The sequence below is a fragment of the Marmota monax genome, unplaced genomic scaffold, assembly GCF_021218885.2.
Source record: "Marmota monax isolate L192 unplaced genomic scaffold, Marmota_monax_Labrador192_F-V1.1 WCK01_AAM20220418_F8-fsc00003, whole genome shotgun sequence".
NCBI lineage: Eukaryota > Metazoa > Chordata > Mammalia > Rodentia > Sciuridae > Marmota > Marmota monax.
In genome coordinates, this window is record NW_026694084.1 from 11,736,659 (window position 1) to 11,763,264 (window position 26,606).

General features: G+C 34.3%; 1 protein-coding gene across 38 annotated transcripts in view; it reads left to right on the forward strand.

The window, feature by feature from the left end:
- Positions 1 to 26,606, forward strand: part of Rims2 (regulating synaptic membrane exocytosis 2) — a 567,034-nt gene that overhangs the window by 103,606 nt on the left and 436,822 nt on the right. For all 38 annotated transcript variants that reach the window (XM_058585652.1, XM_058585655.1, XM_058585668.1 and 35 more), the window contains one exon: positions 18,753 to 18,963. In XM_058585652.1, coding sequence (XP_058441635.1) covers positions 18,753 to 18,963 — 211 coding nt within the window. The remainder of the gene's footprint in view (positions 1 to 18,752; positions 18,964 to 26,606) is intronic.

A 26,606-nucleotide genomic window follows, 5' to 3' on the forward strand; every position in this document is an offset into this window, starting at 1 on the left:
AACACAGATGCTGATGTACAATAGTAAAAAAAATTTACACTTAACCAAAGAATCTTAAAAAGGAGGAGCAGAGATTTCAAAAAAAATCAATCCTCTTTTGTTCTTGGGTGGAGGCTTTTTCTAAGAGTCATTGGTTAGCTGTTTCTTCCAAAGATCATGTTCATGTTCTTTTGGAGGATTCTGAAAACTCCATTTTAGGGTTTCTAGATGGACTTATTTGCAACAGCCCAGAGAAAAGGTTTCATTTTAGTTGTGAATTGTGAATCTGAGAATCAACCTTTTGAAGCTTTTATTGAAGTGCTAATTGTTTACATGACTTATTGTAGTCTGACCTATCAAGAGTCCAGGGCAATTTTTCTTTCATATTTCTTCAGAAGAGTTTAGGTTATAGAGAGTTGCTTATAAGGATGTTTTTTAAAAAGACTGCTTGTATCTATTGATGATAAGACAACGAATCACAGTGATTTCCTTTGCTGTAATTACTTATATTAGTTTGCAATAGACCAGAGTCTAGAGTCAGTGGTGAAAATTTGAAATACATGGGGAAACCTGTTATTAATTCATAAGATTGAGAGCAGATGAATCCCTAGAAGGGTTGATCTTATTGTTTTGAAAAATAACCACAATAGAAATTGAAGGGCTTTTGAGAATATTGTCAATTTAATTTTAATTTTAGAATTCTACTTCTTATTTCTACCTTTTCTGAAGATTGAGGATAATATGCAAAAAAGGCTTTTCATGTAAGCTATGCACTTCTTATTGGTGCTTGATTAGTCAAAGAAGCTGATATGGAGTCACGAAGTGGTGAAGGCAGTTCCTGCACATAGATGTTTCCAACTTCAATACTTCAATTTCAATAATCTAGAATTGACTGCATCTGTTACCTTAGAACCACCTTAAATTCCTAGTGGCTCAAGGCAACATAAAATAAATTAACAAATAATGACAGATTTCTTGTTCACAAATGCTTTTTAGAAAAAAATTTAAAAGAAGAAAAATGCTTCTTGCTAAGTATAGTTTTTATGAAAACATAATGTTTTTAATGAAAAGTACATAAACCAAAAGTTTGTAATTCATTGAATTGTTGTATAGTGAATATACCAGAAAATTAGCACCAAGATCAAGAATCCAAATGTTATTACTCCTCTGGGATGTCCTCATGCTTCTTTCCTAAGAGTACTACCTTCTTTTCCTAAGAGTAACTTACATTTTGACTTCTATCTAGCATGTTATTTTCTATGTAGAATAATTATTTTGCCTGTTTTTATTTAGAATTTACACAAGTGGAATTATACAAAATGTAGTCTATTTGGTCTATATTATTTTGTGTAACCTAATATTTGTGAGATTCTATTATATGATTGCATGTAGTTGTTTTTCATTTGTTCTCATTGCTGTATGGTATTCTAGTATCTGAATATACTACAGTTTTATTTATCTGTTTTATATTGGTAGATATTTGGGATTATTTCTAATTTTTTGGTTCTTAGTAAAGTGATGCCATGTACATTCTGATGTCATTATTATTGTTTGCCAATTACTTTGGAGGAGAATTTTATAGTTAATCGTTAAACTAAAGTATTTCAGCTAATTAAAAATATTTTCAAATATTAAAGCTAGTTACTATGTTAGGGTCTCTATAGCCCCAGTTTCTTAATTGATAATGCTATATGTATTATTTGTTGATCATGCCTTACCTTTTGATGTTTTGGTGCCTCTTTATCTGGCCTAGAAAAAGAGAAAAGGGATTTCAAACAGAACACCACAGAGAAGTGACATCTCTGTGTGTATCATGAAATAATTCAAGGTTTACAGCTAACCATTAACTGAGATGAAGTGTAATTAAGTTCACACAAATTATAAAACATGTAAACACTGTGATGCTTTCTCTCTCTCTCTCTCTGTATATGTGTTTGTGTGTATATATATATATATATATATATATATATATATACTCATACACATATATAATTTTTTTAAAGATTAAGAGTGCATGGTCTTTTATCTAGGCAGCAGTGTATAAAAGTGTTTTACTCCATAATGTCTTCTTCAAGGAAGTATTTTATTTTGATTAGGTAGAAAGCAGTTGAAAGTAGAATCATAAGAATGAACTCAAAATGAATTTTCTACTTATCATCACCTTTTAAAAAATTTAGAATTGAGTTTGTTAAATAATTTTCTTCAAGAAGCAAATTTCAGAGAAGTGATGATATACCATTTCCTCTTGGAGTCAGGAAGTGATATCTATATATTGAGGGTGAATCATTCTCTAATTCCAATAATATACTATAAGTGTATTTTTAGTTTTTAAAATCTCAACCTCTAACATCAGGGTTATTTCATATTGTGAATGGAATAATAATAATTTCAGTTCCAAAGATTAACTATCCAGTGATTGTCTATTTCTTTTAAGATGAAATTCACCTCAACTTCATTGCCTTTTGGATATTAATTATGATGACATAATAAAACAGGGAAGCAAAGCCATTTATTCAAAGATATGTATTAAAGAGAACTAATGACATTTATGTAACCTTTTAATGTGGTTATTTGTTTTGTACAATACTACAAAAATGTTTTTTGAGTTGTATTGTTGCTCTAAAAGCAATGAAACTTCTGATTTATTTGGGATAGTTTTGTAATATTTCTCAGTGATACATTACTAATTTCTCTAACTTATAATGTAAAAAAACTAAGTCAGGTATCAGATAATATGGGAAATAATCTTTGGCATGGAATTTCTTCCCCAAGCTGCCTTTCTACCTTCTTATATTGTATTTTCCTTTTTCCCTTATGCATATCTTATTCTAAATGAGAATATGTTCAGCTTCCTGAATTTTTATCTGCATTTATGCTTGCATATGAAATACTTGAGGCTAAAATTTATTACCAATTTGATGCCTATCAAAATTTTGCCTATCCTTCAAGGACAAGATATGGAAAAACTAAAAATTGTCCCTCCCTTATTAAGTTATGCTGATGACATTCTCAATTAATGCCTCTTTTCTTTGTGCTCTAGTGCGCTTTTTCTTATATATTTATTCACTGTATGTTTCAATTGACTTGTGTTATAATTGTTTAATATTTATACATGTCCATATCTATCTTATTTTACTGATGACAGGAACTGAATAATATTCAATTTTATAGTTTTGTTCCATTACCTATTAAATAGTACACACAATACATTATTCATCATTAATTCCAACACTTAGTAAATATTTATTGAGACTTTGGCTATGGGCCCTGTATTAAACTAGTCACTAGGATAAAATTGGGAGAAGAAACACACAGTAATCTTAATGGATTATATTTTCTAATTACAGAGTTAGACATAATTGGGTAGTCACATACATGAAAAAGTTTAGCTCTGATGAATGCAGTATACAATGATGCTTTGAAAATATTTAATGGAGGGATTTGACCTAATCAGAGATGGTAAGGAGTATCTTCCCAAGGAGGTGATACTGAAGTACAATGAGAATAATGAAGAGTATGGGAGTGAAAAGTAGAAAGTGTTGTAGTTATGCAGTTTTATGAAATTGTTGGGAAACCAGCTTTTTCTTTTTTTCTGAAACTATATGTAGAATATGGAAATACCTTGCAGAGGTCCTTAATCTGTTTTTCTATGTATTCCTTTGACATTCCTGTGAAGCCTATAGATGCCTTCTTAAAATATAAAAGGTAAATAGACGCAATTACAAAGGAAGCACATTAATTTGAAATACAGATCTACCAATGGACTTATTGAGTAGTCTATGAATATGTTGTATTTTCAATAAAAATCTTTCTTTGGTTTTCAAGGAAGTTAGGTAAAATATTATAATATGCATATGGAAGAAAAAAGATTTATATATAGTAAAAGTTTCTACAAAGAAGAACAAAGAGAGAGACATATTTTATGAGATGTATCACAACAAATTATAAAGTCAAAGTATTATATGTCCTGAGCTATTTGGATTTTATTCCCCTGAAGTCATCCCTCTAATATAAAGAAGTAGCTTTTTTAAAAAAAACATTTATTTATTTATTTTTTAGTACTGGGTTTTTAACTCAGGGACTCTTTACCACTGAGCTGCATCTCTAGTCCTTTTTATTTTTTATTTTGAGATATAGTCTCACAAAGTTGTTTAGGGCCTCCCTAAGTTGCCAAGGCTGGCCTTGAACTTGTGATCCACCTGCCTTAGCCTCCTGAATTGCTGGGATTATAGGTATGTGCCATTCCACTTGGTGAGAATTTGCTCTTTTTGGAATCCTATAAATCTATTGATTGAGTAGTGCTCAGTTTCTTTTCTGAAAAGAAATAGCAACCTAGAAAGTTGCAGGGTATGATCTCATAATGGCAAGTGTCTGAAATTCCAACAAACAAATACAATGCATTTAGTTTGTGGAGATCATGAAAGTACACCCATGGAACAACGATAACAAAATTGTGTGCTTGGGGATAAAGTTTGCAGGAACAACAGTAAACATGATTTTAAAAGATTTCATTATCTCACAGAATTCATAAGTGAGTGATAATTACAGAAAATTTGGTTTGGAAAATATGAAATTCAGTGAGTTGCTCTAGTGGTGATGGAGACATTAATATAGAAGATATAATGAAAAATTAGGTTAAGAAAGCTTTATGAGGTAAGAAAGCTGAAAAAACAGTACTTCTAAATAAATTCATATATCATTGTATATGTCTTAATGTTTCTTTGTAAATAAAAGTTTTAGATTAAATATATGGACATATCTTTGTCTCTTTTATCTACACCAGAGATCTGCAAAATATGGCCTATGGCTAAAGTCCTACCTGCTGTCTGGTTTTGTAAAAAAATTTTGTTGGAATAGAGTCAAACTCATTTATTTGCGTGTTGTCTACGACTGCCCTTACATCCCCAGTGGCAGAGTTGATTAATTGTGACAGACTAATATAGCCCATAGGCCTAAAATACCTACTACCTGGCCCTTAACAGAAAACTTTGACTTCTGAGCTACATTACTGGAAAGTTATACATTCAACTTTTTCTTAAGATCTGTTGGACCTTTCATTGTATTTGGAGTTTGGTTGTGATGAGTGTTGTTTTGAGTTGGAACAAACACAAATGCCTATGAAGTAGAATGCACAATCCACAAAACGGAGCTATCTTCATGCAGGAACTTAGTATACGATAGAGATATCACGATTCAGGGCAAGAAAGGTTGAATTATTTAAATAAATGATGCTGGGAAAATAGAATCTCTATATAGAGAAGAGTGAAATTAAATCCCTGTATCACATCATGCATAAAAATAAACTTCAGATCGATTAAAAGCTTACTGAGAGGCAAATTATAAAGCTATTAGAAGAAGCTATAGAATTATTTGTGACTAGCTTAGGGGTAAGTAAGTACTTTTTTTAAAAAAAATAGCTAGTACTGATGTCACAAATGATAAAGGGAGAAATTGATGTGTTGACTATCTCAAAATTGAAGATTTCTGTTTAACAAAGGACACCGTTTATAAAATGAACAGTTGGCAGACTGGGAGAAGATAATCTGCTATGTTGAAAGAGTTTATAAAAGATTGACATATAGGATATATAGGATACTCCTGCAAATCAGAAAGAAAAATATGGAAACTCAATACAAAGTATTGGGTTAAGGATATGAATAAGCGATTCATAGGAGTTGCAGTCCAAATGACTGAATTTCATTAAAAGTAAAACAAATATGAACTGACAAAAGGGGGCATCAGTTAACATATATTAAAGCTGAAAAAAATTATAAAATTGTACAATAATCACAAGGACAAGTGGAAACTGAAACCTTCATATCCTGGTTGCAGGTGTGCTAAGTGGATTAAGCTATTTGGGAGAGCAGTTTAGAAGTATTTAGAAGTATGTGCATTATAGTCTTGTGTATATACTCCAAAGAAAAATTTATGAGTTTACAAATATGTCATGATAGAAATATTATAATGACTTTTGAAGGGCTAGCATAAAGAAATGGTTGAATAAAATATGATTTGTACAATAAAACATGATTATGCAGCCATTACAATGAATGAACTAGATGGAAAACCTATAGTGGAGAAGAGCAAAGACTGTATTAACATTGAATTTGAATTTGACTTTGCCACTTATCAGCTATGTGATCAGGAACCAGATAACTTGTAGAATAATGAATAATAATGGGAATAATAATACTAATAATACCGATCTCCCTGATACAAGATATATGTTAGCTATAGTTTGTTTATTTAAATTTTAATATAAAAATGTTGAGGTAAAAATAAGAAGTTGAAATACGTGAATGGCACAATGCAATACTGTTAACTACAATAGAACGAGGCTATGGATCTGTGCTACCAAGATTATGATCAATTCTATTCTGGGTGTCTGAAGTTTAACATAAGATAGAGTAAGGTGGACCTGGGGGGCAGGAGTGAGTGATATGTGCACAGTAATTTATTCTAGGTAGAGGCAAGAGCATGTATAAAATGCAGACTGTGTAAGAGGATGCACTATGGTGAGTTTAAAGATTGAAAGACAGGATGGTTTTAAAAAAGGAGGCAAAAGAAGTAGTGCAAAAATTGAGGTTAAAGATGTGGATGTGCCTCAGTACAATCATGTGTCATTTAACAATGGGGATACATTGTAAAAAATGTGTTGGTAGGTGATCTCATTGTTATACAAAAACCATAGAGTGTATTTACACAAAGCAAAAAGGTATTGTCTATTATATACCTTAGGTGGTATTATAATCTTATGTCCCCACCACTGTGTATGCAGTCTATCCTTGATTAAAGTATCATTATGTGGCACATCACTACATGCAGATTCTCACATGATTTTTTCTTTTGGATGAATATGTAAAAATCTCTCCAAAAGTCTATTACCTCAAACTATTGTATTCAGGTGCTATCTGGATTGCAGTTTCCCAATCTCTTTTCTTCCTGCAACTGGGAAAATTTGATCCCATTCCGCAGCTTAATAATTTTGCACAACTTAATAGGGTTTTAAATTGTTTTAATCTAGCACATTGGCATACATAATCACTAGCTATGCTACTAATTTGACTGGCCTTTTCTACATGTGTAAAATGGTACTTCCACTTCTCTTGAAGAACAGTCACTGAGGCACAATTCACTTAACTGGACTTTTGTTTTTTTGTTACAGTATGCTTTGGTGACTTGACTGGCACTCCAGTGCTTTTAGAAGAAAAACAAAGTGTTGTTCTTTTTAATTTACCTTTTTCTGCCTTGTTCCCCCAAATAGTGCTCAACCATTTACTAAGAGGTATCTGAGAGACACCAAGTATATCCACAAGGATGCAGTGGAAATGTATAATGTAGAACAAATGTACAAATATAATTTTCATGCACAGCAAGGTGATTCTTCTGTGGGAGAAGTGTGGATGCAGAGGTCGTTCATTGTTAACTTAAAATTATGTCCATTCTGGTTCATGTTTCGTGGGCTTCTGCCTCCAATAGTGACTCTTGTTAACAAATATTCATTTAACCTGGTGGGAGATCATCATGCAAAAATAGTACATTAAAACAGGCACAGTTTTTGTTGACAGTAGTTGGAAAAAAGAAATATGCTTTTGTAATTAAGTAGATAAAAGGACTTCTATTTTTAATTTATTGGAGTTCTATTTTTAATTTATTGGCTGACTTTAGGTTAGCACTCTGAAGCCTTTTTTAAGTGAGTTTTTTTGAGATATAGTTTATTTATAGTAACATTCTCCACTTTAAGGTAAGTTTTGGCAAACATACAGTTATAGATATGCCATCATAATCAAGGAAAGAAATATTTCCTTCACCCCTAAAAGTTCTTTGTGCCATTTGTCGTTAATCTCCTTACTATACTCCCTAGAAGCCATTGATCTTATTTGTCTTGTACAGAATGTCATCTATGTGAAATCATATCATGTGGGCAAACTATGACACACAAGCCAAATTTGGCCCACTGCATGTTTTTTTTTCCCCTTCAATTAAGAAAACCATTTTTTTACAGTCCAGGAGTTTTTATTTTATTTTATTTTTCTATTCTTAAGGACTGGGTTCCAGCACCATTGGTAACTTCTTTCTGGTCCATAGCTTTACATTCAAATCCTTGCCTAACCTATCTAAGATGTCTTTGTTTAAACACAAGATCAAAAAGATTTTTATCTTTGTGCTTTCCTAGAAGTTTTATAGTTTTAGTCATTATATTTAGTTCTGTAATACATTTTTAGTCTTTACATAAACTATGAAGTGTGAGTTGATAATTATATTTTACTTGTGTTTTACACATGGATTTTTCAAACACTGTTTTTACACATGAGTTTCCTATTACTTAAAAGACTATTTCTCCATTGAATTGCTTTGGTACCTGTGTAAAAAAATTAATTCTCACTTAAATATTTGGTTATTTCTGGACTCTCTATTGTTTTCCGTTGGTACCCATCTTTATCATTTGCTAGTTCCATGTTGACTAGATGATTATAGCTGGTATAAATCTTGAAATCAGGCAGTGTGGGTCCTTTAACTTTTTTCTCTTAAAAAATATAGTTTTTGACTTTTGCTTTTTCACATAAATTTTAGGATTGGCAGGTCAATTTCTATAAAAAACCATGCTGGGATTTTGATTGGTTATGGCATTGGATTAATAGATCAATTTGAAGATAATTGTAACCTTAATGATATTGAGTTCTCCAATTAACTAATACAGTATATTTCGCCTGTAAACTAGGTCTTTAAGTCTATTGATGTGATGAATTATGTTTATTGATTTCTATAGGTTGAGCCAAACTTGCATCCCTAGGATAAAACCAACTTGATCATGATGTACAATTTTCTTAATACATTGTTGAATACAATTTGCTAATATTTTATTAAGGATTTTTGCATCTAAGTTCATTAGGGATTTTGGTCTGTAGCTTTCTTTCTTTGATGTTTTCTTATCTGATTTTGATATGAGTGTGATATTGGCTTCATAGAATGAATTTGGAAGTGTTCCATCCCTTTGTATTCCATAGAATAATTGGAGAAGCATTGACATTAGTTTTTCTGTAGAGGTCTGGTAGAATTCAGTTGAGAATCCATCTGGTCCAGGGTTTTCTTTGTCAAAAGGCTTTTTATACTGCTTCTCTCTCATTGCTAGTCATTTGTCTAAGTTTTTAATGTTCTCTTGATTCAGCTTTGGCAGGTTATATGTATTGTACTCTCCCAATTTATTGATGTTTAAGTTTTCAAAAATAGTCCCTAATGATCATATGGATTCTGTGATGTCTGTGGTGATTTTTCCTTTTTCATTTCTAATTTTTATTATTTTGGGTCTTCTCTCTTTTGGTTAGTTTTGTGAAGGCTGTGTCAATCTTGTTTATTTTTTTGAAGAACCAACTCTGTTTCATTGATACTTTGTTTTTTTTTTAAAAAAAATTTTCTATTTCATTTATTTTGACTGTGATCTGAATTATTTCCTTCTATCTGGTTTTGAAGTTGGTTTGTTCTGATTTTTCAAGGTCCTTGAGATACATCATTAGTAGTTTATTTGGGATCTTCTTGATTTTCTTATGTAGGCACTCATAGCTACAAACATTCTTCTTTTCCTTCTCTTCTTGCTCTTCACTCCCCGCTCTTCTTTTTTTCTGGGAGAAGATTGAAGCTAGGGGTGCTTAACTACTGAGCCATATTTTCAGCCCTTTTATTTATTTATTTAAAAAAATTTTGGGCAGGGTTTCACTAAATCGCTTAGGTCCTTGCTAAATTGCTGAGGCTGGCTTTGAATTTGTGATCCTCCTGCTTCAGCCTCCCATGCCTCTGGGATTATGAAATAAACTTTCTTAGAACCACCTTCAAAGTGTTCCAGAGGTTCTAGTATGTTGTATCACTATTATCATTTGATTTTAAGAATTTTTAAAGTTCTCTCCTTATTTCTTTTATCACCCATTCATCCTTCAAATGTATGTTGTTCAATCTCCATGTGTTTATGTAGTTTTGTAGGTTTTTTTGTTTTTTTTGGTGTTGATTTCTAATTTCATTCCAGTATGATCAGATAAGAGGCAAGAAATTATATCATTGTGTGTTTGTGTGTTTTGTTTGCTACAAGTTGCTTTGTGGCATAAAATATGGTCTGATAGAGAAGGTTTCATGAACAGCTCAGAAGAAAGTGTATTTGGCTGTAGAATGAAATATTTTATAGATGTCTGTTAAGTCTATTTAATGTATATTTTTTAATCCCAAAGAATCTTTACTGAATTTATGTGTAGGTGACTTATCTTTTGGTGAGAGAGGTGTGTTGAAATCATCCAGTATTATTGTATTGGGGTCTGTCTGACTCTTTAATTCAAGTAGTGTCTGTTTCATGTAATTAGGTGCATTATACATTTTGGATGTAAGTATTTATTATTATTATATCATCTGGTTGAATTGTTTCCTTTACTAGAATGAAGTGACTTTCTTTGTCACTTCTGATTAATTTTGGCTTGAACTCTGCTTTGATATAAGAGTAGCTACTCTTGCCTTTTTTTTTTTCCCGGGCTTCATTTGCATGCTATATCAATTTCTATCCTTTTACTTTCAGCCTATGGCTGACTTTGTATATAAGGTGAGTCTTTTGTAAATGACATATGGTTGGATCTTGTTTTTTAATTCTTTTTGCCAGTCTAAGTCTTTTAATTGGAGAGTTGAGACAATGTACATTCAATGTTATTATGGATAAATGTTTTCTTTTCCATTTGGATTTATTCTAATGTTTAATTAGGTCCTGTTTCTAATTTGTTTAGCTGCTCTTTAAATGAGATTTGTCTGTGAGCTTTGGGAAGTGTTTTTGATGTCTTCTTTGTGTAGTATTTCTTTAAGTATTTTATGTAGTGCCAGCTTAACTAGTCATGAATTCTTTTAGTTTCTGCTTATCTTGGAATGTTTTTTTTTTTCTTTGATTCTGAGGAATAGCTTTGCTAGATATAGCAATCTTGATTGACAGTTATCTTCTTTGAGATTTGGAACATATCATTCCAAGCCTTGCTGGCTTTTAGAATGTATGATGAGAAATCAGAAGTGATGCTGATTGGCTTTCTGTGATTTGATGCTTTTCTTTTGAGGCTTTTAAAATTCTGCCCTTATTCTTTGTGTTAGGCATTTTAATTATATTGCCTTATGGGGAGGTTCTTTTTTGATCTTGTCTATTTGGGGTTCTAAATATGTCCCATATTGCAATATATCCTGTATCTGGATGTCCACATTATTCTTAAGGTTTGGAAATTTTTCTGTTATTATTTCCCAGAAGTGATTACCTATGTCATTAGCCTGCATCTCAACACTATTTGATTCAAAAATTTGGTGTCTTAATGTTGTCCCAGAGTTCTTGCATATTCTAATCATGTTTACTTGTTTTTTGGGGGGCTTTGGGGTTTGAACCTAATGCTGCTGAGCTAGATCACCAGCCCATTTTTATTTGTTTATTTATTTTGTACCAGGGGTTGAACGCAGGGATGCTTAATCTCTGAGCCACACCCCCAGTTTTTTTTTTTTTAAATAGAGACAGGGTCTTGCTGAGTTGTGTAGGGCCTTGATAAGTTGCTGAGGCTGGGTTTGAACTAACAATCTTCCTGCCTCAGCCTCCCAAGTAGTTGGGATTACAGGCATGCATCACTATGCCCATCTTATTTTTTATTTTGAGACAGGGTATCACTAAGTTGATCAGCATCTCACTAAATGACCTTGAATTTGTAATCCTTTGGTTTTAGTCTCCTGAGTCACTGGGATTATAGGTGTGTGCCCTATGCTCAGCTCATTAATACTGTCTGCATGTTCAAGGGCAGCCACTTTTTCTTCCAGTTCTGAGATTCTGACTTCAGCATAGTCTACTTTATTTGTGACACTTTCAACAGAACATATTATTTATTTTCTCTTTCATTTCTAAGATTTCTATTTGGTTCTTTTTCAATATCTCCTTACTGAATTCCTCATTCATATCCTGTACTGACTTTCTTAATTTTTTCAGTTGTTTTTTTCTGTTCTCTTGAAATTCATTCATCATTTTTATAATAATTATCTGGGATTCTTTGTCTGGTGTTTCATTAATTTAAATATCTTTGGAGTCATTTGCTGGTGAATTGTGAACTTTAGAAGACATAGTGTTACCTTGTTATTCTGTATTTTTTTTTGTATTCCTATGTTGTATTTTTTCCACCTGTGGATATGAGTTCTCTTCCACTCTAATTTGTGGGTCTTTTTAAGGCACAGCCTTCTCTTGTCAGAGTGTTCTAGAGTGATCTATACGATCACCCTTCATTATTGTCGTGTCCACAGCCTTTTTGTTAATTCTTTGTTTTTGTTGTGGGAATGAAAGTCCATTAATGGGACTTTAAGCTCCCCCCCCTTCCAGCTATTCCTACTTAGTACCTGGTTGTTAGTTTGGGATTTTTTGTCTCTCTGATTTTTTTTTTTAAATTAAAGTTTCATTGAAATTTGAGCTAATTTAATTGGTGTGAAGCAAGGTGTGCTATCTCTTGGCTGGGTTTAGCACAGCAGTAAAATCTCTACCCTGTGAACTTGTAGTGACCTAATGTATTCCCAGCAGTCTACCTGTCATCCTTAGGGCAGAGGCAGAGTCACTGCAGCTAGGGAAAAGTTTCAAGACAAAACTGTCTCTCTAACCATGAAAGAGATGCGGGAAGCACTGTGGTGGGCTGAAGTCTTGTAATACCTGGCTCCAGACTGCTCTAAAACCTAGGGTGGAATTGTGACCTGGGGCTGCAGGGCTTGGTCTGGTGCTGGGTGGGTCTGAATTCAATGTAGAGACCTGCCTATAGTCTTCACCTGTGTGGGCCTACTGTTAACACTTATCTGGTACATGGGACTGCAGATCCTGTCCTGGTCCAGGTTGGGGAGGACCTCGGGCCTAAGTCTGGCGGGGCTGGTCTTCTGCTTGGGTAAGCCCAAAGATATGGGTTCCTGTGGCCAATTCAGAGGTTGGTGCTGCTTGAGATGGCCTGGTGTTCGTGTTGGCTGGAGACCTAGTGTGCCTGGCAGGCCTAGAGCCTGGGGCTACCAGAGTCTTACTGGTGCTAGAGTGGGCTTAGAGGCTCAATCTGCAAATACTTGTCTGGAGCTGAAGATGCTAGTCTGGTCCTGGGCAAGTTTGAGGCCTATACCCATAGAGGCTGGCCTGGAGACTGGATCAAAGAATTGCCAAACTGTTGATTAGGGCTGCATGAGCTGGCCTGGTGCTAGGTTTGTCCTGAATCCTGGGGTTATAGAGGCCACCCTGGTGTTTGGGCTGTCGGAAACCTACAGCAGTTGGTGTCAGTCTGGCCAGACTTAGAGACAAGTCTGTTGGAGTGGTAAAGTCTGAGGCTGTGGCATCTGTTCTGTCACTGAGGTGGGCTTGGAAGCTTAGTCTGTGGGTACTACCTTAGAGTTTGGGACTTTGGTGGCCAGCCTTGATCTCTAGTCTTTGGAGCTGACCTGGTGCTGGGGCAGGTCAGAAGCTGGGGCTTCTTGGGTCAGACTGACTATCAGGTGGGTCCAAAGACTAAGTCTGCTGGACAGGCCTAGGGTCTGAGGCTGTTAGATCCTGCTGGTGTTTGTGCAGGTCTGTTGACTCAATCTGTGGGTACTGACTTAGAGTCTGGAACCACAGACCCCTACCTGGCACTGTGTTTTGTTGGGGTGGGCTTAGTGTTGGGGTTTGAGGTAAAGTGACGTGCCCACTTTCCTCTCCTTTCCTCAAGTGGAGAGAATGTCTTTCCATGCTGTGCTGCCTGGGCTTGGGGGAGGGGTAACACAACTAATGAAAAACTGTTCTACTTACCCTTTTATTGTTAACATAAGCATTTATTTCTATGTCCATGTCCAGTTTTACACACACACACACACACACACACACGAATTTAAGTTCTTTGTAATGGAGGAAATACCAGTGAATTCTTTCGGCCCATATTTTTCTTAAAAGTTCTTATTATGTTGTCACTTTGAAGTATAATTTTAATGTGTATAGGATCCTGGGTTAGCCTTTTTTTTTTTAACCCGTCTCCTGCCAATGCTTTATAGACAACACTTTGAAGTCTTGTAGCTTGCATGGTTTCTAAGGAGTAATCTGTAATCTTATTGTTGGTTTTCTGTACATAATGTATATTTTCTCTAGCTGCTTTCAACATTTTCTCTTTTTTTGGCAGTTTGACTATGAAGTGTCCTGCATTGTGTATGTGTGTGTGTCTACTTGATATTTGTTCTACAAGGAATTCTCCGAGTTCTTATATCTAATTTGGTATTATTTTCATTAGTTTTGGAAAATCCTTGGCTATTATTCCTTCAGATATTTCTTCTATTGTTTTCTCTTTTTTCTCTGGGACTCCAATTTCATATATAGGTTACCTCTTGGATCTTCTGTTCTTATTGTTTACTAACCCTTTCTCATCTGTCTTATTTTTTAAATTTTGCATGGTTTTTTAAATTTCTTTCTAAAATTTATTCTAATTTGTTATATATGACAGCAGAATTGCCCCCCCCCCCTCCAATTCCCATTATGAATCAACATCCTTATATCAGAGAAAACATTTGGCATTTGGTTTTGGGGGATTGGCTTACTTCACTAGCATTATATTCTCCAACTTCATCCATTTACTTGCAAGTGCCATGATTTTATTCTCTTTTGATGCTGAGTAATATTCCATTGTGTTTATATACCACATTTTCTTTATCCATTCATCTACTGAAGGGCATCTAGGTTGGTTCCACAGTTTGGCTATTGTAAATTGTGCTGCTATAAACATTGATGTGGCTGTGTCCCTGTAGTATGCTGTTTTTAAGTCTTTTGTGTGTAGATCAAGGAGTGAGATAGCTGATTCAAATGGTGGTTCCATTCCCAGTTTTCCAAGGAATCTCCCTACTGCTTTACATATTGGCAGAACTAATTTTCAGTTCCACCAGCCAATGTATGAGTGTGCCTTTTCCCCCACATCCTCGCCAACACTTATTTTTGTTTGTATTCTTAATAGCTGCCATTCTGACTGGAGTGAGATGAAATCTTAGAGTAGTTTTAATTTGCATTTATCTAATTGCTAGAAATGTTGAACATTTTTTCATATATTTGTTGATTGATTATATATCCTCTTCTGAGAAGTGTCTGTTCAGTTCCTTGGCCCATTTATTGATTGGGTTATTTGTTTTTGTTTTTGGTGTTAAGATTTTTGAGTTCTTTATATATCCTAGAGATTAGTGCTCTATCTGATGTGCATGGGGTAAAAATTTGCTCCCATTCTGTTGGCTCTCTATTTACCTCAACGATTGTTTCTTTTGCTGAGAAGAAGCTTTTTAGCAATCTATGTCTTTTGATTGATGAGTTTAGGCTGTTAACATTCAAGGTTATTCTTGAGATGTGATTTGTATTCCCTGTCATTTTGACTTATTTCTGGTTTTTGATTTGTCTCAGTTTCTCATTTGGTTGAACTTTTCTTTAGTGTAGTTTCTCCCTTTGCTGGTTTTTCTTTTTTCTTTTTTTCCCACTTCATCCTCATGGAATATTTTGTTGAGAATGTTTTGTAGTGTAGGCTTTTTAGTTGTGAATTCTTTTAATTTTTGTTTATCATGGAAGGTTTTAATTTCATATTGATATATGAAACTTAATTTTACTGTATTTAAAATTTTTGGATTGGCATCTGTTTTCTTTCATTGCTTGAAATTTATTATTCCAGGACCTCGTAGCTTTGAGGGTCTGGGTTGAGAAATCAGTTAAGATCTGAATTGTTTTCCTCCCATACATAATTTGATTTTTTTCTCTCATAGCCTTTATGATTTTATATTTTTTCTTTGTGTTATTCATTCTCATTATAATGTGTCTTGGTGTGAGTCTGCTGTAATTTTGTACATTTGGGGTCCTGTAAGCCTCTTGTATTTAATTTTCTATTTCATTCTTTAGGTTTGGGAAAATTTCTGCAATTATATCATTGAAAAGATTGTGCATTCCTTTGGTTTGTATTTCTGTTTCATCTATTCTGATACTTCTTAAATTTGGTTTTTTTCTTGTTATCCCATAATTCTTGGATGTTCTGTGCATGGTTTCTTACCATCTTCTCTGCATGGTGAGCTCTACTTTCAATATTATATATTTTGTCTTCATTGTCTGAGGTTCAGTTGTTTTGTCTGTTGGTGATGCTTTCTATTGAATTTATAATTTGGTTTACTGATTGCTTCATTTTGAGGATTTTTGCTTTTTTTTTTTCCCCTCACTAACTCCTTATTGAAGTGATCTTTCACTTTCTGTACTTTTTCTTTGATTACACTCCTTATGTTGTCCTTGACTTCATAAATCCATTGAACTATGTACATTCTGAACTCCTTCTTGGACATTTCTTCTACTGTGTTATCAGTGGTTTCTGTTGTTGAAACATCTTGGTTTGTTTGGGGTGCTTTATTCCCTTGTTTTTTCATGTTGTTCATGTATTTTCCCATCTAAAAGTATGGATCTAAGGCAGCACAAATTCTATCCTATAGTCCTATAATGTCCCTGAAGGTTTCTAGCACCTTGCCTTTAATGGTGTCAACAGCACCCAGTGTAAAAAATATATAGTCTTAAACCTAATGGTTCCCACTAAGGCATCCACTGCTTTCTCACACTAAACCAAACTATCTATAATATAAAGAGAAAATTTGTTAAAACAGTTTACAATTTCAAATGGTGAATAAGATACCAGAGGTAGTATAGTATGTGATATTCATGAGGGAGGAAGAAAGAAGCTAGAAGCAAAAATTCACAAGAAGAGTGGAAGAGGTGTCCACAGAGATTGGCTGTTGGTTGCAGAAAATTTGGAAAGAAAATCCAAGAAAACAGATGAGAGAGGAAGAATATGAACAAAGAGAAAAAATTAAAGACATAAGAATACAACAAAAATGCAAAACACCATATGTGACTGCATGACCAATGTAATTCTGCAACCTGTACACTCAGAAAAATGAGAAATTATATCCCATCTGATTCAAATGTATGATATGTCAAGATCATTGTACTGTCATGTGTAACTAATTAAAACAAATTAAAAAAAATAAAAAAGAAATGCAAGATAAAAAAATAAAAAAAAGTGCAAAACACCATTGATATATCAGTGTCCTCCACACACTGATGCTTAAAAAGCACCCTGTTCCAAATATGGTGGAGATATTAGTGAATTAAAAAATAAAATATGGAAAGCCAATCCGTCTCTATCAGTGTTCAACAGTTTCTCAGCCCTGTCTCTGTTGTCTTTTGGGATCACCAGATCCAGATCAGCCCTCACAGACTCTGTAATTATCGCACAGATCAGGGGTTCAGATACTTCAGACTCGGTCACCTGTAGTCCCAAGATCTCAATGCTGCTCCTACTTGCAGAGAGACAACTAGGAATACACTCTTGCGAAAGAGCAACCTTGAGATGCAGGAGGAAGACAAGGGCCACCAGCACTCCCAGTAGGAAGACCCCAGACACCTCCAAACTCGCAGGCACCCCCACAATGGACCTACAGGTCTCCACTGGAGTCCCCAGACAGTGGCTCTTGTGGTGGTAAACCTCAGGACCTGGCTGGTGTCCCATTGGGTGCAGCCGTGTGGAACCAACCCTGGAGTCTCCCCCGCAGCAGTCCTCTAGGCTATGGTAGCAGTGGTAGTGGTGGTGGTTGTTGGTAGCAGGCCGAGGATAAGTAGCAGTGGCAGCTGCAGTGGTGGCTGCTGTAGGGTCAGCATCACCAGATGATCACGGGTGGGGGGGTGGGGGGGTGGGGGTGGGTGGGGGTGGGGGTGGTGGGGCGAGGGGAGAGGCTGTCAAAAGCTCTGTCGGTGTCAGGTGCATCCAGGGCAGTGGTGTCTCCTGTGGCAACAGCAAGTGGTTATAGCTGCAAGGGCAGCAGCACCCAGAAAGAAGACTTCCAGGTGACCTTGGGATGGCAGCAGTGGCATCAGAGGCAGCAGTGATCCATTTTTAAAAAATATTTAAAATATATTTTTAGTTTTAGGTGGACACAATATCTTTTTTAAAATATTAATGTGGTGCTAACGATCGAACACAGTGCCTCATGCTTCCGAGTCGAGCACTCTACCATTGAGCCACAACCCTAGCCCTAATTACAGTTTTGTAAATATTAAAAAAATTTTCATTGTAGAGACAATGGAAGAGAAAAGTTTTATAACTATTTCTAATTTGAGTAAATAATATGCATTTCTAGACATCTTTTTGACCCTTTTATTTTTATAGTGAAAAGTTAACTTTTATTTTTACAATCCCCTTTGTTAGGCTATTAAAATTTTACATATTTTTAACAGCTAAGTGGTGTCCCCTCTGTTTGGATTCTTTGGATTATACCAATTTAGATAGTGTCTCATTTATTTGAAGTTTATAGATTTTGGCTTCACTATGTATGTCCAATTAGCTTCCTATATTTTTAAAGGTATACTGTTGAAGAAAAACATTATAAATATTTTTAAGTATATGATTGAAAAATATTGCAAATGGTAAGTAGAAATTTTAGAGTTCTTATTAAAAGAAACACTTGCATAAACGTGTGTTAATTGGTTTTTAAATTAATATGAATAACAGAAAGTAGAACTAATTGTAACATTTTTTACAGTAGTGTGCCATGCAAGATGTTATTCTGTAAGCATAAAATTAAATTTTTATTTTCATTCTATGTAGTTTTAATTACGAAATTATACACACACACACACACACACACACACACACACACACACACATATATATATATATATGTATTTCTTTTTATGAGACCATAAGGGAAACCATTTTTTTTCTTGTCTGTTTTCTCTGCAGAAAACTTCATCAGCAGTTTGAAATGTATAAGGAGCAGGTTAAGAAGATGGGAGAAGAATCACAGCAACAGCAAGAACAGAAGGGTGATGCCCCAACTTGTGGTATCTGCCACAAAACGAAATTTGCTGATGGATGTGGCCATAACTGTTCATATTGCCAAACAAAATTCTGTGCTCGTTGTGGAGGTCGAGTGTCATTACGCTCAAACAAGGTACAGAAATGAAAACATGATAGTTCTCTTATAGTTAAGCTTATTGTGAATAAAAAAAAATGAAAACAGAAATTACTACTTATGGTGTCCTCATTTTAGATAAAGTTTCTTTAATTTTTCACAGAATTTTAAATATATTTTTCTCATTGTTTTGTGTCAGCTAGCTTTTGATTTTGTTAGAATTTTATGATCTCAGACTTTCAAAGACAATGAAGACAATTTAAGAGATGATTTGGCCTCACTCCTTTATTTTTCTGGTGCAGGAAACTCAGACCCAGAGAAACTAAATTGTATTCTTAGAGCATGCAATTGATCAATGACAGAATTTTAATATAGTTTCTCCACTGCTACACATAGTTGTTTTTTTACAAAGATAAAGAGCTATCAAATTTTATTGAATCATAATATTCTGTAACTAAACATTTTGAGGAGTTTATTATTAATACACATAACCCATTCCTCGGATATGCAACACATTGCCTTATTTTTAATAGGGAAAAGCACAAAAATGCCAACTTTTTTTGACAGTCGGTTTTCTACAAACACAATGGTCCATCCCAAAGAGAGACAAGTATATTTATAATACTTGGGACTGTTTTAGTTCAGGTAGTTAACTCTCTGCAGATGACAGTTTTACAAACCTTATAGATCTGTTCTTCCTTGGTCTGTTTCCTTTCCTTTTGAAAGGAGCCTTTGAGATTCTTTTCATAATTTTATAGCTTTTGAAGCTACATGTTCTTTTGTTGCTTTTTTAACATTAATAGAAAAATATTAGACTATGATTATGGAAACTAGAATTTAAGGAAGAAATATTAAAGTTTTTTTATACTTATACAAGATGTTTGTAGTTTACCTCTCTATGTTAGGGAACATGTTAATGCTATCCAAAGAATATTTTGTTGAAATTAGCAAAAACAATATTTAGAAATGTTCATTACAGTAAGTTTTTTAGATTTGCCTTTATATCCTCACTAGTATCTTATCACCTAACTATTTACTTAGGTAGTTTTTAAATGGGAAACTGATATCTTCATATATATTACTTGGACATAATTGTGGGAATTTATTCTCTGCTGTAATTTCATTTCTTCGTTTTCTCATTGTGCCCTTTATCAATGTGCTGTTTCGTCCAGAACTAATCATGTACTTCTCCTAACCTTTTCCCTTTGGCTTACTTGATTAAGTTTTTCCCCCCCTCTTCTAAGTAGTGCATTGGCTAGAAACTCCATTATTATTTTGCATAGAAATGGTGAAAGTAGACAACATTTTTTTTTTTTTTTTTTGGCAGGGGGAGGGTTACCAGGGATTGAATCCAGAAATACTTAACCAATGAGCCCCAGGCCTTTTTTGTATTTCATTTAGAGAAAAGGTCTTGCTGAGTTGCTTAGGGCCTTGCTAAATTGCTAAGGCTGACTTTGAACTCATGATCCTCCTGTCTCAGCCTTCAGAGTCCCTGGGACTATAGGTGGGCTTCACTGACGTGGCTCCTGGTGTTGTTCTCAATTATAGGGGGAAAGTATTCAGTCTCACTGTCAGGTCTAATGTTAGCTGTATTTTCATAGATGGCAACTAGACCAGTTTGCTGAGAGTTTTGGTTTTTAAATAATCAATAGACGTTGGGCTTTTTCAAAGCTTTTTCTCCATCTATTGAGATTAAGCTTATATTTCTTCCTTTCTTGGTGAATATGATGAAGCTTACATTGATTGATTTTTGAATGTTAACCCAACTCTATTTCTGTGATAAACCCTATTTGGTCATGATAGACTATCCATTTTCTATATTAATGAGTTTGATTCAAAAAAAATTTGTTTTGAATTTTTGCTTCTATGATCATTAGGCATATTATCTGTATTTTTCTTTTCTTGCAGGATTTTTCTTTGGTTTTGAAATTAGTTTAATGCTGGCCTATTGGAATGAGTTGGGAAGTATTATCTTCCATGTTTTGGGAGAGTTTGTGTAAAAATTGTATTATTTCATTTTTCATTGGTTGGTAGTATTTCACCAGTAAAGCCATCTGGACATGCAGTTTTATTTGTTAAAAGCGGGTATAGTTTTAATTCCTTAATATAGTGTTACTCATGTTACATATTTTTTTCTTGAATGAGTTTGCATAACAATGTCTCTCAAGGAATTTGTCCATTTCCTCATAAGTTGTCAAATTTATTGGTATAAAATTGTAGTATTCCATTATTTTTCTTTTAACATCATAGAATCTGTAGTAATATCACATCTATATTTCTTAATATTGGTAATTTGTATATTTTCTCTTTTTTCCCCTATTCAGTCTAGCTAGATTTTTTTGTTAATTTTGTTGAATTTCTCAAAAAATCACCTTTTGGTTCCATTGATTTTTCACCACAAATGGCTCAAACTATTCTTATGAGGTAGAAAACTGAAAATACAAGTATTTTATAGATTAACTTAATTATGAAGCTGTTAAAAATTCTTTTTGTAATCCCCTAAGATGATAAAATAGCCTTTTATTTTGAGACTTTTCCATATGGAGCCATCCTTAACAATTATTTATATTTCTTAAGGTACATTAAGGATACACAGAGAATAAATGAAATGTTGGACATATGGAAGTACCAATACAACAAGATTTTATAAAATACTTCTAGCATTTATTATCTTTTAAGATGATTCCCCATTAATAAATACATACTATATATTTTATCAAATGAAAAAATAATTTTTAAGCAAGAAATTATTTTGTAATGTAATCATTGAATGGTGCTATTGAAAAGAAGTTAAAGGTAATTACAATGAGGATTATTATTATTATTTTTTCCTGGAGACTGAAACAAGGGACGCTTTACCAGTGAGCTATATCTCCAGTACTTTTGTTATTTTGAGGCAGGGTCTTACTCAGTTTTTGAGAGTTTCCTTAAATTGCTAAGATTGGCCTTGAACAATGATCCTCCTGCCTTAGCCTCCCAAGTCCAGTGGGATTATTTTAAGCTTCAAGTGTAGTAACTTCAACTTTTCATTTCTTTTATCTTTTGGTAGGAAAAACAAATTACTCTCTGCTTAGTTACTATTTGCTTGATTAAATATAATGATGTGTATTTTTCAGAATTGTTAAAATTAAATAAGAACTTAAAATGTGACATGAAATTTTGTCACTTTAATTGTCAGATTTGAAGCACAATAAATTAAAACTTTATAAAGTTTATTAAAGTGAAACTCAGGTCTTTAAAAATATATTGAAATACACGTGTTCAAATATCAGTAGGAATGGATTGATAATACTGATGTTATTGTATAAGCAAATCATTAATATCATTTATACAAGTGATTTTAATGACTAGTAATTAAACTATGCATTGAGAAATCCAATAATGATGAGAATGTTTTTGTAATCCTCCAGGTACCTCTTTTTAAAAAATTACATGCCACTGTGATTATGTGCAAGTTTATAGACACTGTGCTAGTACAATATGACATCAATTTCCATAAATTAAAGGCAAAAATATTGTGTATGAATTTTCTTTTGGACTTTGTAATATCACTACATACTAGTATCTCAGAAAGAATTGAAAATTCTCCAGGGAGAGGGTGGCATAAGTTAAAAAAATCAAGAGAACCAAAGTCTGTTTTTGCCCTGGTTTTATCTATTTATTTGACCTGTCATTTTATCTCATAGTGCTTCTATAATCTGTAAAATGAAGTCATTGATCTAAATAATTTCTAAAGTCTCTTCTTGATTTAATATTTTATGATTTTATAATTTACATTATATTACTTGTATAATTCTTGACATACCTGAAAATTATATTCATGTAGACAGTTATTTCTACCATTTAGGTAATTATTTATTGATTATTATTAGAAGTTATTATAAATAGAATGTATTGGAATTAAGCTTCATTTTTTATTCCTTTTTACATTTGTATAACATGGAGGTGTTGAGGGTACCACTATTTTAGAAAACTGTGTTCATAGGAATTTGAGGAATGGATAAAGCAGACAAGCTCATCAGAATTTTACAGGGTCATCATTAAGCAAATATCATATCAGATAGATTCTCACTTTCATGCCTCTAGGCTGAATAACCTAGACTGTGTGAGAATATTATTATAAAATAGTTGTGGAATTTAAAAGGAAGGGATAATTATTTCTGTTTACTGATGTTGACCTTTCCAATGGTGCAAGATATTTTAATGACTTAAAAAAATTTAACTTGCAGAACTAGGATATTTTATAATTCTTAATGCATATTAGTATTGTGAAAGGAAGCAAAATAAAGTTTGAGTCAAGTATAAAGGTGTTATAGTTAAAGCTTCGTCCCAGGGTTTCATAAACTAACTTCCAGACCACTCACTATAATCATGTCAAGCCTTTATTGAAGCATGCTAGTGGTGACTGACCAGAACATAAAGCTGTCCCAAACAATTGCCAGGGCGCTCCTTATAAGCCTGAAAACCTCAAAAGGGATGTTCAGGGTCTAGCCAATGCAAGCAAGCCAGGTTACAGAAGTGGGAGAGTGCAGTCAAGCGGCGGGAAGCCTAACCAATTACAGTTAGCCCAATCACCCCAGTTACAGAAACAGAGCCCCGTTACCCTAGTTACAGAAACAATGCCCCATTAGGTAGTTCTGTGTTCTTAAAGGTTTCTATAGCAAAAGGAAAGAACATTTTGCCCCAGTCATGACCCTTGTAGTTGGCATGGTTGTTTTACAGAATGGAGTCACAAAACAAAATGGAGTCACATTTGCTTTTACTATCACATTCCCCACTGGTTTTAGTAGGTTTGATGTCAGTCTTGCACATCATTAGGCCTCAGTTTCTTTTCCATCCTTCTGTGTCTAAGGGACCATATTGGTCTGACTTATGGTCAGACCTCACCTACATTCTTTTGTATATGGTTTAGGAGGGTTTTTAAGAGGCAGGGCCCTACAGTAATCCCAATCAGGAGGAGGACTAGGGGCCCAACTATGGCTAAAATGATGGTAGTCAACCAAGGGGACCATGAGAATAGGTTTTGGAACCAATTGCCAGAAGTTTCTTGTGCTTTCTCTCTTTCCTTTAACCTGTTTCTAACTAGTACCAAACTGTCCTTTATTATCCCAGAATGGTTTGTATAGAAACAACAAGTTTCTCCTAGGGCCATACAAAGTCCTCCTTGTTTTAGAGACGATTTAGACCTCATCTATTTTTAAGACTATTTCTGTCAGAGAGTCTAGTGAAACCTCTAATTTGGAGATTCACCTTTCTAGTTTTCCTAAATCTATATCTGTTTGACGGCTGAGGGACTTAAAATTTTTAGAGTCTGTGATAAGAGCTGCAGTTCCCAGAGCAGTAGATCTAGCTATTAAGCCAAATATTGGTTTTCTTAGCCCTTTATTTTAACCTTAATTTTTTAAGTTTGACCTCCTCCCCATACCAGCCAGAAGGGGAACTAAAATGGGGGCAGTCTATGTTGATAAATCAGTGGGCCCTGGCCTTTTAATAAGTCCAGGTGTTCTTTTTCTTTTACTCCATCAAAATAGTAGGTTACATAGTTCAGAGTTATTGACAATTTGGAGATTTAGGCAAGGAGTTCAAAGTGGGACCTGGGAAGCAAAATTTTTGGCAAATGGGGAGTTGTCCCACTTATAAGTTGGGTTGTGGATACAAGTGTCTCTTTCTGGGAGATCACCCAGGGTGATCTTGGGAGTACTTCCCTAGGTACATCTTTCTGATCCAGACATATTGGCAAACATCTATACTGACCATAATTTCCCCTCTAATATTAGGGACCTCCTACTGCTGTAAGGAAAAAGGACAATGACCATTCTTGCTGCTTCGAGCTGATAGGGGGCAATGTGCAGTGGGAAAGCAGTTTGGAGTCCCTTTTTAGAAATTGAGAGGGTCAAGGAATCCATGGTAAAAATCTGGTACAGGAAGAATAGGTTGTAAATTCACCTGGGGGCGGGCACTTCTATGAGAGAAACAAAAAGACATGAGTACTGAAATAAGATTAATACAAAATAGTAGTTGTAGCATCTGAAAACCTGTCCATGAATATCATGAAAATGATAGAAATTAATAATTGTTTACCAGGAGGCAGGAGACCTGAGAAATTGTCCCCATAACAAGGCCTAATAAAGCTTTAATAAGGCCCTTTTTTAGGGAACATAAATCTTTAACATTGTCAGCATTACCAGGAATGTAGACACAACATTTATTTAAGTTAGTTAATGTCATCTGATTTTTGTAAAAATACCTTTTTAGCATGACCACTGTGTTCACTAAAGATCCTTTTGTTACTTAGGGCTAGATAATTATATTAATAAACATTGATTACATCCATCATGTAGGAGATTAGGAAGATCTGTAGGCCTTAAACTGACTAAAAACTTCTGGCAGTTTTTATTGTTACCAGGTATTTTTGCCTAAGAATCTCTCTTCTGTTGTCTCCAGTCTTATTTATTTTTTTTGCTGCTAACACTAGTTTATATTTTAAGTTACATTAAAATAACTGATGTTTCTTTTTAAATGCCCACAAATGGCTGTGCTTTGGTTTTTAACTGTTTTGGCTAGGTGTTTAAGAGCAAGCTGGTCAAACTGACCTTGTTTCTATCTATTGGTAAGAGTCAGCTGAGTTTCCTTGGAGGAAATTTTTGGGGAACTTGTGAGCAGAATTTTAGCTCTGCTAGTGTCATCTGTGTTAGGATGGGTCAAGGTCTTGCTGACCATGTGGCTTCCCTTGGAAGGATCAGGCTTGTTTCCCCTTTTTAATTACCCTCTTCTTTTGCAGTATGCACACTCATTGGCTTTCTGTTCTTCAGTGGTCTCATTAATCTCCCTTATCGGGAGGTTATGTGGCCTGGAGTTGCAAAGCTTTCCCCCATGTCCTGAGTTCAGGCTGACTCAGAGGGCAAAAGCCAAATATTGGTTTTTTTTGGCCCCTTTATTTTAACCTTAATTTTTGAGTTTGACCATAAACATCCAGAAAGTCAACTCTATCAGTCTTAAACTAAGAATACTGTGTTTTAACTTTAATGTTTATAACTTTGCAGTTATTTTTTTTTACACAACATAATATCTTTATTTTACTTATTATTTATGTGATGTTGAGGATCAAACCCAGTGCCTCACACATGCAAGGCAGGCATTCTACTGCTGAGCCATAACCTTAGCCCCTTTACAGTTAATTTAATCTCTTTTAATTATTATCTGTCTACAGATGACGGCTTAATATCTCAAATTAATTTAGGTTGTATGTTCATGAACTATTATCTCTGTAAAATATATATATTTTTTTATTGGTTGTTCAAAACATTACAAAGCTCATGATATATCATCTTTCATACATTTGACTCAAGTGGGTTATGAACTCCCATTTTTACCCCAAATACAAATTGCAGAATCACATCGGTTACACACTCACATTTTTACATAATGGCATATTAGTGACTGTTGTATTCTGCTACCTTTCCTATCCCCTACTATCCCCCCTCCCCTCCCCTCCCATCTTCCCTCTCTACCTCATCTGCTGTTGTTCAATTCTCTCCCTTGTCCCCCAGCTTTCCCCTCACAACCTCTTATATGTAATTTTGTGGAACATTGAGGGTCTCCTACCATTTCCATACGATTTCCCTTCTCTCTCCCTTTCTCTCCCCCCACTCGTCTCTGTTTGTTAATCTTTTCCTCATGCT